Raw genomic sequence first — 14,182 nt, forward strand, 5'->3', positions numbered from 1 at the left:
ATCATTTCCTGGAGAAGTGGCCCTCAGAAAGATAACAGAACCCTTCTGGCTCTAATAAAACCACACTGTCGGCAGTTTATTATGAAGCACGGTGATTCCTGCAGCAGATCCGAGACCTCACACGTGACGCCTCTCCTTTGCTTTTTGCCCTCATATGAACAGAAATCCAAAGCAAGATGTGTGGCGTGTCTGTGTTTCAGATGTTAAAGGTCACAGGAATTTTCCAACCTTAATACATGGGTCACCTGAAGCAGGAAAAGTTTGGGAATCCCATCTTCATGGATTGCCAGGAGGCTCTAAATCCCATCCCCAGAGTCTCGCTTAAGTCTGTTCTCCAGCTGGATTGCAGAGTGAGAATGGAGGCTGGGGGCGAGATCTGGCTGTTGCACAGCTGTCCACCTACACAGCCTCCATCTGGGGGGAGAAGAGACCTCCACAGACCCCCAATCCCAAGAATGTGAAACTTCTACACGAGAGGAAACTAAGGAGAGGAAACCGAGGAAGTTCAGTGGCAGCCGCATGGCTGTTAGACTGCTTATTATTCAATCCTATTCTTAAAGGAGAGTGACTTCGCCACAATTGCTATGTATCTCTTATGGATTCCCAAGGACACAGAGACTGTCCTGCTTGCTTATTACAGACTGCAGCATCACTGGGAATCACTGGGAGAGAGACCCAAACCGCTTAACAACTGTGCAAACACAGGTTGGTCTCTGGTCTGCTGTTCCTGATTACAGATGTCAGTATGCTGAGAAATGTTGTGATAGCATGCCGCAGTATGATCTCAGTACACTTGGGACGACGTAGCACCGCACTCAGGATGTTAACACCAACATGTTTTCATATCCTTTTCAACTGTCACGTCACTGTTTCACCAAAAGGCGGTGTTATTGGACCTGCATGAGGACATACAGCACATACACATGCAAAAAACACACCAATGCAAACACACACATAAACTTGCCTCAAAGTTGGCGTTGGCGTTCCCCTGTTGGGTTTTGGAGTTAAAGGAGCAACTCACCTAGAGGATACATGCTCATACAGCATATGCAGCAGGGGACTGATTGTTTCTGAGTTGTTTTTTTCTAAAGGTATGTAGCTATTTTCACGCATGCACTGTGGCCATGTCTTTAACCTGCTCCATCCATCCATCCATCCATCCATCCACCTGAGACTGGCCCAGGGCCTCCTCCCTGTAGGACTTGTTCAAAAAACCTCACCTAGGAGGCATCCTTGTCAGATGCCTGAACCACTTCAACTTTCTCCTTTCGATGTGGAGGAGTAGCTCTGAGCCCCTCTCTGATGACTGAAATTTCATCCAATCTCTAAGCCCAGCCACCCTGCAAAGAAAGCTCATTTCCAGCGCTGCATCTGCAATCTCTTTCTTTCAGTCACTACCCAGAGCTCGTGACCACAGTTGAATGTAGGGATGTAGATCGACTAGTAAATCGACAGCTTTGCTTTTACACTCAGCTCTCTCTTCACTACGATGGACTGATGTAGTTGTGTTTTGTTTCTACCACCCTTCCCTCTGCTTTCCCATCTACTCTGTTGTCAAAAATATATCTTTAACAAAACAGTGTAATTGTGGACCTGAATCGAGGGGTTTTACTGAGATAAGGTAGTTTATGTACATGAAGAAAATCTAAACTCTTGTACAAATCTCGCAGCAGCTGACTGCCTCCATCCTCAGCCTGCAACGCTTGGCAACATCGTGCATCCCTCTTCATCACCTCCCTCCAACTGGAGAGACTTCAGTCAACAGATTGCACACAAACATACATGCATACACCTAGTGAAGGCGTTGTTAAGTGTGAGGAAATAGGTGGGAGCTGAAAGAGCACTGGAGAAAATCCAGAGACAGATGAGGGTCACAGAAAGGGACAAACACGCTGGATTTGAAGAAGGGCAAAAAACTTTAAAAGCCACTGGAGAAAAGCTTTAAGATGCTAAAAGAGACATTCAGTCCAGTCTGAGAGGTGCATGATCCTCAGGGGGGCAAATTTCAGTTTAAGCTATGAGTGAGGGAGAGGTGGAAGTAAAAAGAAACTAGTTAAAGAGCAAAAAGTCAAGATAATAAAAAATAAAACCTTCAAGACAACTATAGTAAGAGTTAATATATGATTCATTACTGGCTATTATTGTTATGAATACAGTTTTTGATATATATGATTTCTGACTTTGCTGCTGTACCAAATTACTTACTTACTTACAATTTAACAGAAGTTTTTCATGGTCTGCTTAATACCACTCAGTAGCTCACTATTTCAAGTGGTGGCACATGAAAGTAACTGCAGAGAGGCACAGAGAGGGCAACATAAGAAGGGAATCTAGGTGAGTATGGGAAAAAACAAAACAGAACCTGATGGAGAGACGGTTAGAAGGAAGGAAGGAAGGAAGGATGGATGGTTGGGGACAAGTGTTAATAACACAGTGAGATTCTGCTTCGAACCACTGGCTGTTTCACGGCTCCTTGTTTTCCATGCTTTCCTGCAGAGGAGGATCCCATTAGCACTACTTTATAGCCTCTCTGCGTCCTCGCTCCTTTATCTTTGTCTCTTTTTTCCCTCTTCACACACGCTCAGAATGGCCTCGGTTTACAACACCGGCCGTGTCTACTTTACAACATCCCTGACCTAAAAAACACAGTAGCAGCAGTCATCAATTTAGGCTTTTTACAAACCTATGTGTCATTTAATGCAGACAGGAGGGGGGGAGAGGGTGGAGCGACTGCTGTAATATAGATGTCAGCACTACACGGTGATTTAGGACTTAAGTAAACAATCTTTAATGAGTGAAAACATTTGTAAAAGGCCTTTTTGTTTGGTTTTAAAAACCCAGCGTGTCAACGGAGTGATTGTACTTCCTAATAAGGTAGAGAGGAAGACGTGCACCAAAGTCGTTACAGTAGTGCTCGGCAGATCGATCCAAGTAACGGCAGTATCGATGCCAGCGCTGGCCCTGTATTTTCTTGGTATTGGCTCGATACCAAGTAAGTAAGTATTGCACAGTGCCTCTTTAGAGTTCATAAAGTGCAAATTTGGAGCCTATTCATTCAGTAGACATTCACAGCATAAATGAAAACTAACTGGGTGGTAACTTGAAGAAAAGTGAGCGATTTGAAGTAGATCTCTAGAGAGTAGCCCATCTCTGCCACAGAGCTGCTAACAAGGCTAATAAAAACAATACAAGTTGTAAATAAAAAAAGAAAACCCAAAATAGCCATTAGTCAACATCACATTTGCTGCTGTCATGAATGAGTCTGGGATAAAACTTGTTTCTTTGCATTACTGCACCGCAGACCCCCAACCTCACCCACAGAGTAATGGCACAGAGCCAGTCGGGTCCTTCCTCAGTTCCTGAAAGCTCTCCGTCCACCCACCGCAGCAGACGCACAGCTCTGGGGTAACGAAGTGCCCTCCCTCACTTTCCACTCTCTGCTCACCAAAGAAAAACACAAACCTAAACTTTCATTCAGTTTAAGCAATTAAAGGGGAGCGGGGGACTCGAATCCCCCCAAAACCTTCCTTCCTTTCTCGTTCTCAGGAAATCTGAGGCATCTGCCACCAACCCCCTCACCCCACTCCACACCACCACCATAACTACACCAAACGGAGCCAGGATTCATGTTGAGCAACTCCACTTTCACCACAAAACATTAAGAAAGAAGGACTTGGACAGATGCAGACAAACTGAACAGAAGCAGACAGTCTGCTGTGGTTATTGATGCTGTGGGGATTAGGAGTTATACAGCAAGAGGAAACAGAGAGTCTTTATAAGAAAGCTTATGCAACATGTTGGAGGAGTTCACCGAAATTTGCTCCTCTGGTAGAAATTTACTTTTAAAAACATTTAAAGTGCAAACAATTCAGCAAACAGAGGACCAGTGTCAGTTACTGGAACAAAACTGGTGTGTGAAAGCTTTGAAATTACCAAGACTTCTGTATTGATCAGCTACAAAATCCAGTTTGACAAAAACACAGTTTGACTAAACTGATAACACACAGTTATTGAATTCACAGAGCAATCACTCAGAGCAGGCTGGAAAAATGTTATAAGTTAGGCGCTTGTACTGTCTCCCTAAGACGATTCCTAAAGTTGCTTATAAGACTTGCACAACAATTAGAAGGCGTTTTTCTCCATTTCTCCAATAAAACGGTTTCATTTTCATTCTTCTGGGATGTCTCGAGTGAACAGATCTCTTCAGGTCAAACCACAGCAGCTCAACTGAGTCAAGGTCAGGAATCTGACTTGGCAAACAACAAAAACAACAATTCTGCTGTGGCATCATTCAAACTCTCCTCAGCTTTGGGTCACAGACTGCTGCCCTGTAAATGTTCTTGATGCCATTTTGAATTCATTGCTCCCTCAACGACTGGAGGGCGTACAGGCCCCCGAAGCAAACACAGCAACCTCAAACCATGACGCTTAGGTTAACTTAGATTAAGATATGGCAGTGAGGTTTCAGTGTAGCTGTGCAATTGTGTTTTCTCCAAACATAGCATTTTCTATTTTTGGCAAAAAAAAAAGCTAAACTTTTGTCTCAAACATCTAGGAGGTATTTTAGAAAGTGGAAATGTGGTGCAATATTTGGAAAGTAGTGGTTTCTTCTGAGGTTTCCATTCACGTTTAGTGTTTTTCCACTTTAATAACACAAAAACATCGATTTTAGCAAACTGTAGGGATTTCAGCAGGTGCTTCTCTGTGAACCTCAAGGTCATTTATCTCTCTCAGTACTGCACTAAGTTCTCTTGGTGTGATTCTGAAAGATGCCCAGGAGCCAAATGCTTTTGCAGCCAGTGCAGTTTTGTGCATCTTCTAAGGTCATCAGTTCATCTGGATGTTGCGTTTTTAGTGGGTGAAACATTTCATCAATCATCCAAGTCACTTTTTCACTGTTTTTCTTAGATTCGATCTTCTAAGGTCCTGTGAAAGTTGTTTTGATCAACAGTGGTTCACAGGAAATAGTTTTTCTTGAGAATAGAAAGCTTTGCAAGCAACGTTATTTATAAGGAGGGGTCCTCAGCACAGAGGTTCATTTACTTTTTCTACATTTTTTCTTTAATACTCTGTTGCTTTAACCTTTATGGTTTTGGCTCAACTGTTGGTGTTGTGTGAATTGTGGGTACATCATGTGCGTCAGCCGTGCCAGGTTTCTTGAGTGGCAGCTTATACTTATAAGCTGTTTTTGTTTCATTAGTTTAACCAGATTGTGTTTGTCTGAAATTAAGTGTGACTTGGAAGAAGATCAGACCACATTTTATGATTAATCAGAAGAGAAATCCTGGGAATCCTGCTAGAGGTTCTGGTTATTATTCACAAATTTTTCTTGAGAGTGAAAATATGAAATTCCTCTTTTTGTAATATGACAACACAGTGTGTGTGTGTGTGTGTGTGTGTGTGTGTGTGTGTGTGTGTGTGTGTGTGTGTGTGTGTGTGTGCTGCCTCGACAGATATAAACTCTGCACCAAGCTTGCCTGGGTTGTTTTAGATCCTTCACATATTTTGATGTACGTAAGCGCACCAAAAGCACGTCGCCGTGCTCGTGAGTGGATCCCAGCGTAGTATATACTTGTGTTAGTGTGACAGTGCAAAGTGAGATGAGCTGCACAGCGTCGGGAACCAAGACAGCGTTGTGTCAAGCTCAGCCACATTCCTCAGAGTTCAGTTTTTACTATTTTGACTATTCATCATAAAAACTGGAGACCTCAGCTCAGAGGTGGAGGCCAAAAGAGAAAAAAAATGATTGCAACATCCCAGTAACGCCAAGAGATTTCCGCCATTTCAACTAGGGCTGAACGATTATGGAAAATAATCTAATTGCGATTTTTTGCCCCAATATTGCGATTGCGATGCGATATGCGATTATTTTTTAAGGTCTTTGTCTTCTGTATTATTAAACAAAGACAAGCAATACATCATATAGTATGGCCAATACTATATTACATTAATTTTAAACTGTTCTTTCCTGGAAGACAGACCTCTGTTATGATGACATGAGGTGATGCATGAATTGATGACTGACATTTTTATTTAACTTCTTCAATCACAACAGTATATTTGAACATACACAATCGTTTATTTTTAGCTTACAAACATCTGAGCATAAAGTGCTGACAAGGAACCCTGGTGTAAACATTAAAATGAAAGTCAGTACAATGTGCAGATTGCAGAAATATACATAAAAAAAATCAGTGGCTTTACCACACTCAGTTTTTCGACATCTGTGAACTACTAGACAGTCATTCAATTAAAAAATAATATTAAATAAATAAAACTAATAAATAAAAAATACACACATCTTACTGATCTCTGCAGTCAGTAACATTACACATAAAGTGCAAACATAATAGCAATTGTATAAACACACACACAAACACGCCTTTAAAATTTAAAGGCGTGAAATTGGACGGTCTAGCCTTCTGATTAGCGTCACCGCTGTCTCGGTGGAGTTTAATAAACTCGGCCGTCTGCTTCTTGCTATCTAAAATATAACCAGACACTGGTGTAAATTCTCGACTGTCTCATACTTCTGTTTAATAAGTTTTCTGTTTGACGTTTAGTCAGCTGTGTGAAAACCAAGGAGGAACCCACCCGGGGGATTAATAAAGTTTTATTTTATCTAATCTAATAACTTTAATCTCAGCCAAACCGATTTACTCACGAACAAACAAAACACTGAAAAAAGCCCAACAATAACATTTTTAGGTTGTCTAAGTGACTTATATATTACGTTTAACCCGAGCAGCGAAACTCCGCGGTGATCTGAAAATGATGTGCCGGGAGTTGTGCCGTTCTCGGCCGCATCAGTAACCCTCGAGCTCCCGGCTAGCTGTCGAGCTGGTGGGTAGCAGACGCCTCTGAAAACGTCGAAGCACTTTTGCAAATATGGGATATCTTGATAAACCGAGCAGATATTTGATGTTTACACAGCTACTTTCTCGCCTGAAAATATGTTAAAAGTTTATTTTGTGACCCAGAAAGATTAGTATGAGTAATTTTAAAACTTAGTAGCGGCCGCCATTGTTGGAAACTGGAGTTTGGCTGGGCCGCGCTATGAATTCTGGGATATGGTAGTAATTTGGACAGCCTTCGGCGCGTCGCTGTGACGTAATCGGTCTACAAATGCGGCCTCAGGAGGATGCAGCCCATGAATTTGGACATGTCCAGAGTATAATCGCAGCCTTTGCGGTTAGAAAATTGCACTTGATCATGTCGCGATATTATCGCAAATGCGATATATCGTTCAGCCCTAATTTCAACACTTTTCTTATTCCTCCTTAGCATTCAGCAAATCCCACCTCTATTGTCATTTTAATTCCTCTGTTGGATTTATGTCTACCTCAAGATTTATGTCTACACAAATATTTACCGAGCAGACGCGGCAAACGCTGCTCGTCTCGGACAACAGACAGGACATCCACAAAGAAATGGATGTTTAGGGTCAAGCAGAAGCTCACTGCTGCCACGCGTCTCCCTTTGGGATCAAGAGGCTTTTGTGAACTTTATTCTGTAAACATTGTGCAACTCTTGTGGTATCAGCTCAGAAGAGTTGTTTTGCTGCACTCAATGCATTCCAGTCAACAGCTTACAGTCAGATAACGGCCTTAAAAAGGGTAAGCCATCTAAAAATATTTCCTCATTTCCAAAATCGCAAACATCCATCAATAAGTAAATATTGTGCATATTTCAGCGCAACTCAAATCCACTCAGAGAAAAATGTAAGAGACTTCTGGTCTTGATTGTTGCACTGTTGTTGTTGCCAATAAAAAAAAGAAAAATAAACAAAAGTTTATCCCCTGGAAGTTCACTGTTGACCTTTAGAATCGCTTGACTGACATAAATCGTATTTCTGCTTTTTATTAGGCTTCAAGATTTTTTCTGTCAGGTAGCTTTGGCTGCAAGTACAAAAAGGTTACAAAGCAAAGCTTAGGAATATAAAAAATGAAATAAAATATATTCTGAAATATTCTGAGCAGTCCACCAGCCAAAATAATTCATATGTGAAATCAGTTTTTATGTGTTTCCTGCTGTGAAGTTTGAATAAATAGCACTGCGGCGGCAATTCGTTGACTTTACCTGACATACATCTGGTCCTACATACATCTACTGCTCACTGAAGCCTGATCTGAAATGGTCTCAGTGGCCATTTTTAAGGAAGGGAAACAGGGAGAAAAGACTGAGGAAGAACTGGACCTGTGGCCACTGCAACTGAAATCAGTGGCTGCCGGTCTGATAGAGTGATAAATCCAAATTTGATATTTGTGGTTCAAATCATCAAGAGGTATAACAGCGAGCATCTGAAGCCATCTGTAAGACACAGTGGAGGCTCTGTCATGGTTTGGAATTCAGTCAGTGGTGTTGGAGATCTTCTCAAAACTCGTGGAATTATGAACATTAGATTTTGATCCACAATGTAATACCATGTAAGAAGAATCTGAATAGCTGCAGTTTAATTTGTAAGTATGATAATGATCCAAAACACATGCAGTAAAAGCATACCTTGATAGAAAAACACACGGTGAAGCACTATTAGTCATGGAGTGGCCTCCCCAGAGCCCGGACCACAACATTATTGAAGCAATGTGGGATCAACTAAAGGCAGAAACATCCAAAGAAGAGCTTTGAATGTCCTGGAGAACTATTCCTGAAGACTACTTAAAGAAACGACAAGAAAGCTGCCAAGAAAGTTCAGACTGTCCTGAAGAATACAGGTGGTCAAACCAAATACTGTAAAAACTGTAAAAAACTGTACTTCCACGTAGGTTTGCAGATGCTTCCAGGATTTCCAGACCACTGCCTAGTTCTGCTGTTACAGGTAAAATGTATCTGTGCTGTGCAACATTAGGTTATGGCAGCAGTTTGAATGTTTTTTCACTACCAATTTGTCACATACAGACTTGGGAAGGACCCCCCGGTGTTACATTTATATGCAATTAGGTAACGGTAATTTTTTAGCATGTAAAGCTCATGTCGTGAGGGTTTATATTATAAGTAAATCCATCTCCTTTTCCCAACTAAGCTGCTTTAATGCCAAACTCTAACCACGGAATTAAAGGGGAAAGAAATAAGGTAGCGAACAGGAAAGAAATCAGGGAGTAATAACAGAGCTAAAGAGACTGCAAAATGCCAGACTCTCAGACAGGACATGACACATACTTTGTTGGTCTGTACTGTTTTCTTTCTGCGTGTACTACTGCTGCGGCTCGTGTGTTAAGACGTTGACGCCAAAGGACACATTTACGCATATCGTTGACGTCAGTGGCATCTGATAGATGAGAATGGATTGCCAGTGCAGACATGGACTGAAAGAAAACCGATAAAATATATCACACAGGATTAAAGCGTATTAAAGAGTATGAATAGCTATCAGGCAAAAGTGTAATTATATTTGATTTGGACAACACAGAAATGAGGATTTTCCAGTATAAATCAATGGCAGAGCAGCATGCCATTATCTGTTAATTTCTTGCTGTTTTAACTTTTTTATTTTTGTTTTACAAGGTTTTTTTGTTTACTTTTGGCTTCCATAGTGTCTTCTGCTCTCACTCATTCTCCCTCTTCTCGATTCGTCTCTGGCAGAGCTGTCCAGAGCAGAACAAAGGCCTGTGCTGACACCACATTAACACAGTCCAGAGCTCCTGTCATTCTCTCAGGCTACAGAAGAGTCTGATAAGCCAGAATGTGTGACAGGAGGAAAACATGTTACCCCCTCTGGACTCGTCTCAGCCCCTTACTACATTTATCCGCTTCCCCATTCCTCTGGTGATCCTCGGTGATACTGTCCCTGAAGCGTTTGGATTGGTATTTGAGCAGAGAGACAACAATGTCCTATTTGGCCTGTCGGAATAAACCAAACTATGCAGGAACTGGCTCCATCATCTGTTTCTATCTGATGAGATTCCAGTCATGTTTTGTGGAAGAGGCTGTTTCACTTGGCTGTCGACAGCTTCATAAACAACACTGCTGTGCGCTGGAGGGATTTGGATAGCGTTTCCAATAGAGCCCGTCAGCCAATGATAATAACAACCCACTGACAGGACCGAGCACGGCCATATTCTTTTCAGATGTGTCAAAGACTGTTAATGTTAATGTGAGAAAACAGAGTCTGAAAAAGCATAAAAATGTTTGCAAACTCGTGATGCAGACAACAAAACCAAGCCTGGCATCCAGCTCCAGCAGCGGTGCTGCAGTGTATACACTGCCACTCAAGAGACCTGGCACGGCTGACGCACACAATGTACCCACAATTCACACAACACCAACAGTTCAGCCAAAACCATTAAGGTTAAAGCAACAGAGTATTAAAGAAAAAAATGCTGGATTTTTCTAAGAACAGCAGGAGCTTGTCAAGTTTCCTCACATGTTACATACGGCAAACTTAATTGGTGCTGGAGCCGCCGCTACACCAAAGAAGCCTTGTAAGAAATTAGAAAATATAAAACCTCCAATAAATGCAGGGTTCAAAAACATACGAGCCTCTTTCGCACCAGTTAACAAAAACCGAAGCTCACACCGCTAATGTGCCTCGGCGTGCAGTGACACATGCTTCTGCGGGTACACGTCAGCTCACAGACAATCAAGCGTCCACGACACATTAACTCACGCCTCCTCCTCCATGAGAGTGCATTACACAAGCGGGTCGGAGACAGACGGAGGAAGCGGTCCCGAGTTGCGGTTTCAGCGCCTCGCTGTGTCCTTCCTTCCTCGCGCCGGCTGAGCCAACTCTAAAGTCGGCTCCCTGCTATTAATTAAAGCATTAAAAAGCATTAATAAGCAGAGTGGGGGGGCTCTAGTCTCGACAACATCTGATGAGAATTAGGGAGGCGTGTGTTTTGGCACGATGACCCCGATGCCCTTTACTTTGGAATTCCTACTTACTCCCTGCTCTCACGTTCTCTTTCTGACGTTCTGAATTATTTAAACTTCTCTGTTACTGAAATTTCTCTCATTCCTCCTTCCCTGCGTGTTATCAAACGCTGGATTGAAAACATGTGGGTGAAGAGACCCAGAGGGCGAGCGCGACGGGGGATTACCGCCCGTCGTTTCCCATTATTGGACGTGATTGTTATCCAGATTTCTGTTATTGTTACCTCTAGGCAGTGCACTCAGGGTCGATTTTCTTCTCAATCCCTCCCACCTGTCTTCCTCACAAGCGGGGTGAGCTGCCTCAGTGACAGAGCTTTAACAAAACCACTGCGTCTTCTAGCCGCTCTCCAACAATTACAGTCCGACAGGCCCCCTGTGAATCTGATGATTGCACGTTTGGTAACAAAAAATAATAATTATGTATCAACCCCTAACCTCATGCAATGACAGCATGTAACACTACACAGTGTAACTGGAGATTTAACAGAGCAGAGACGGACATATGGAAGACAAATTAATGTGTCATTACACAAGCCGCTGGCCAGTGTTTTAACATGATTGTCTGCAGCGCGTTAGGCCGAAAATTAATGAACTGCCACAAAGTTTTTATCAATTCTGCAGTCGGGCTTGTTCCAAGCTGATTTAACACATGCAGAACTGCTGCCTCAACATTTCTGTTCAGCAAGGATGTATTTATTATTTATGTCTGGGAACTGTTAGACATGAATCTCTCTGATATCTTGAATTTCATAATCTAATCCGAGAGATGATTTCAAATGTTTCTGATCGTAAGAGTCTCTTATCTTAACAAAGATCTACACACAATACGCAGAATCTGTAAGCAAGACTTTGTGGTTTTGACCTATAATCCAACTTCTGTTTACCAATCACGGTTGAGCAAAAAGTCCATGTGGAAAAAAAAAGAGAAAAAAGAGAATGTAAACAATGACCAGAGCAACAAACGTGAAGTTTTGAACTGGACTAATGATATCAGCTAACTGGATATCTGTTGCGTTTACTGGAAGCCTAAAAAATCTGCCCTTTCCCCAGAAGTTAAGTCAGCAGAAAAGTTGATTGAGTCCCAGATTGTCCTCAAACAGTCCTTCCAAACACGAGTCTTTCCACTCTTTGTCCATCTTTATTTAGACATTTTAAGTTAACTTTAATATTAACAATCTCCAGAATCTGCAGAAAAAAATTAGTTCCATTTGTCCAAAATAATGCTTTCTTTTCACACTACAACCATCTTTACTCCCATGTTTAGGATTCTTTGACTATAGTGTGAAAACCCAAAAGAGGAATATTAAACATGCTTCCTTTGTTTTCTGTTCTTTGGAGATTAACACAACATGGGGTGGATTAAATCATATTACGTCAAAAAAAACATACTCAGAGATTGGAAATTCGACTCTAAGAAATTCCAGGAAAGGTGATAGGAAAGGTAAATGTTTGTGTTCAGAAGAACAAAAGACAAAAAGAGAAAGCTCTCCAACATCACCACTTCAGCTGTGCACTTTAACCCGTCTGCAGCTGGTCTTCGACACAAACAGTTCTTACATTATTACAGCTTTTAATGAAACATGTAGCTTATGGATTTTATGGATCACAGCCCAAGAGATAAATCAATGTATGTGCACCTCATTAATATATGCCTGGACATGTTTATGTCTACATCACACAAATACATTAGAGCAACTTTCACCGATGCTGTCATCTAAAAAGACAAATAATAGATCCCAGAGGCCCGACTTTCTACTAACTAGTAGTAAGAAACTTGAGGGTAAAAGGCAGAGCACTCTGGCAACGGATGAAACAGATTCTTTTTTGTCCTCAAATGGACAATCACAAAACATACGTGGAAGTTGGAGCACTAAGAGTCACAGAAAAAAGGCAGTTCATTTTAAAAAGACAGCAGCGTATCTGGTGCATGTAGAGAGTAAAGAAAACCTTGGACGAGGTGTGATTAAAGGTGGAAAGTGAAGGTGGGAGCAGGACTCCCCTTCTGGGAGTGTAGGAGTCAAAGGTGAGTGAAGGATAATTGGGGTCCTGAGAACACAGAAACATCACTAACAGTTCTCCACCGCTATATCACATAAACTAGGTTTGGTGATAGCGATCTGTCTTGCGGAAAGCTTACACTGCGTTAAGTAGACAGGCTGCTTATTTAACATCCACCCCCGGTGAGCTCAGGAGCAACCTGAGGCTGCGATCGTAATGTGGTGGGGGTAAGAAACCAAAAAGGAGCTCCACGTGTCAATTTCGAAAGCAGGGAGGATTTGTTTTACTAGCGAAAAGCTTTGAACTTTGATCTTAGGTGTTAACATAACACATGAGGTGTTCTTTCACAATGTGAACAACATAATCTGTGCACAAATTGCTCTGCGTAAAAACCCAGCTGCGTAGGTCACAAGCAGTTTATCTCACATCTGCTACATGTGACATTTTTAAGAAGGATCAGTCAGCATTAGTGACTCGGGCCTTACAGAAAATTCATAGATCATCACAGCCAATATTAAACAGATATAATCTGCCCTACCTGTGCACTCGTGCTGCAGACCCTTGCCGTAGTATCCCTTCTCACATATGCAGTCGTACTGCCCGGTGTGTGTGCCGCACTTGCAGCTGGCCATCAGGTCGCAACAATCCTTGCCCGCTTCACACAAAGAAGCGCAGCGTGACAGATCCTCCTGGATGTAGCTGCCCGTAGGGAGGTCTGAGGGAAGCAAGCAAGCGCAGAGAAGCACAGGTTTCAATTACACCGCCTGAGAATAAGACATTTTCAAGTGTCGAGTTAAATGCTGGGTAAAACACCATCATTAAGGAAGTCTGACGGAGCGATTGGTGCAGACGACCAAAATATGTGAAAAATGGGGAGTCTTCTGGCACCATTTAACCTTCAGCAACTTTATTTTTGTATGAAGTCGTAAAGAAAAACACGGTCTTCAACAACTGCAAGATGAAACAAAGCTTTGCTTTATTTTTTTGTTCTTGTGTGCGCTACAACACATCTGTCAGACAGAGACAAACAGACATCTTAACCACAGAAATGCAGACAGAATAAATCAAAACAGGCACCACTTGTGAACCACAAAGGTACAACCGACTTTTAAAGCCTGCCAAATCATCTTTCTTGCATAAACTCCACTAGAGCTCGCAAAGGAAAGCCCAAAATGAAATGGGAGCTGTGGCATTACTGCCTGAGCCAAGGGGGGAAAACTGTCTTTGATGGTGTGACCAAGGCTAAATGTCAAATTTAATTTTACTTCTAGAAATTAACCTGCCGCCTTATTTGTTTTGTTTTTATTGCAACTGC

General features: G+C 42.0%; 1 protein-coding gene across 2 annotated transcripts in view; it reads right to left on the reverse strand.

The window, feature by feature from the left end:
• svep1 (sushi, von Willebrand factor type A, EGF and pentraxin domain containing 1) overlaps positions 1-14,182 on the reverse strand; it is a 109,147-nt gene that overhangs the window by 56,577 nt on the left and 38,388 nt on the right. For both annotated transcript variants that reach the window (XM_085349514.1, XM_085349513.1), the window contains exon 3: positions 13,406-13,582. In XM_085349514.1, coding sequence (XP_085205640.1) covers positions 13,406-13,582 — 177 coding nt within the window. The remainder of the gene's footprint in view (positions 1-13,405; positions 13,583-14,182) is intronic.

This window comes from Diplotaxodon limnothrissa, linkage group LG3 (genome assembly GCF_057381915.1).
Source record: "Diplotaxodon limnothrissa isolate DT_005_m linkage group LG3, D_limnothrissa_male_GT1.1, whole genome shotgun sequence".
Taxonomy (NCBI): domain Eukaryota; kingdom Metazoa; phylum Chordata; class Actinopteri; order Cichliformes; family Cichlidae; genus Diplotaxodon; species Diplotaxodon limnothrissa.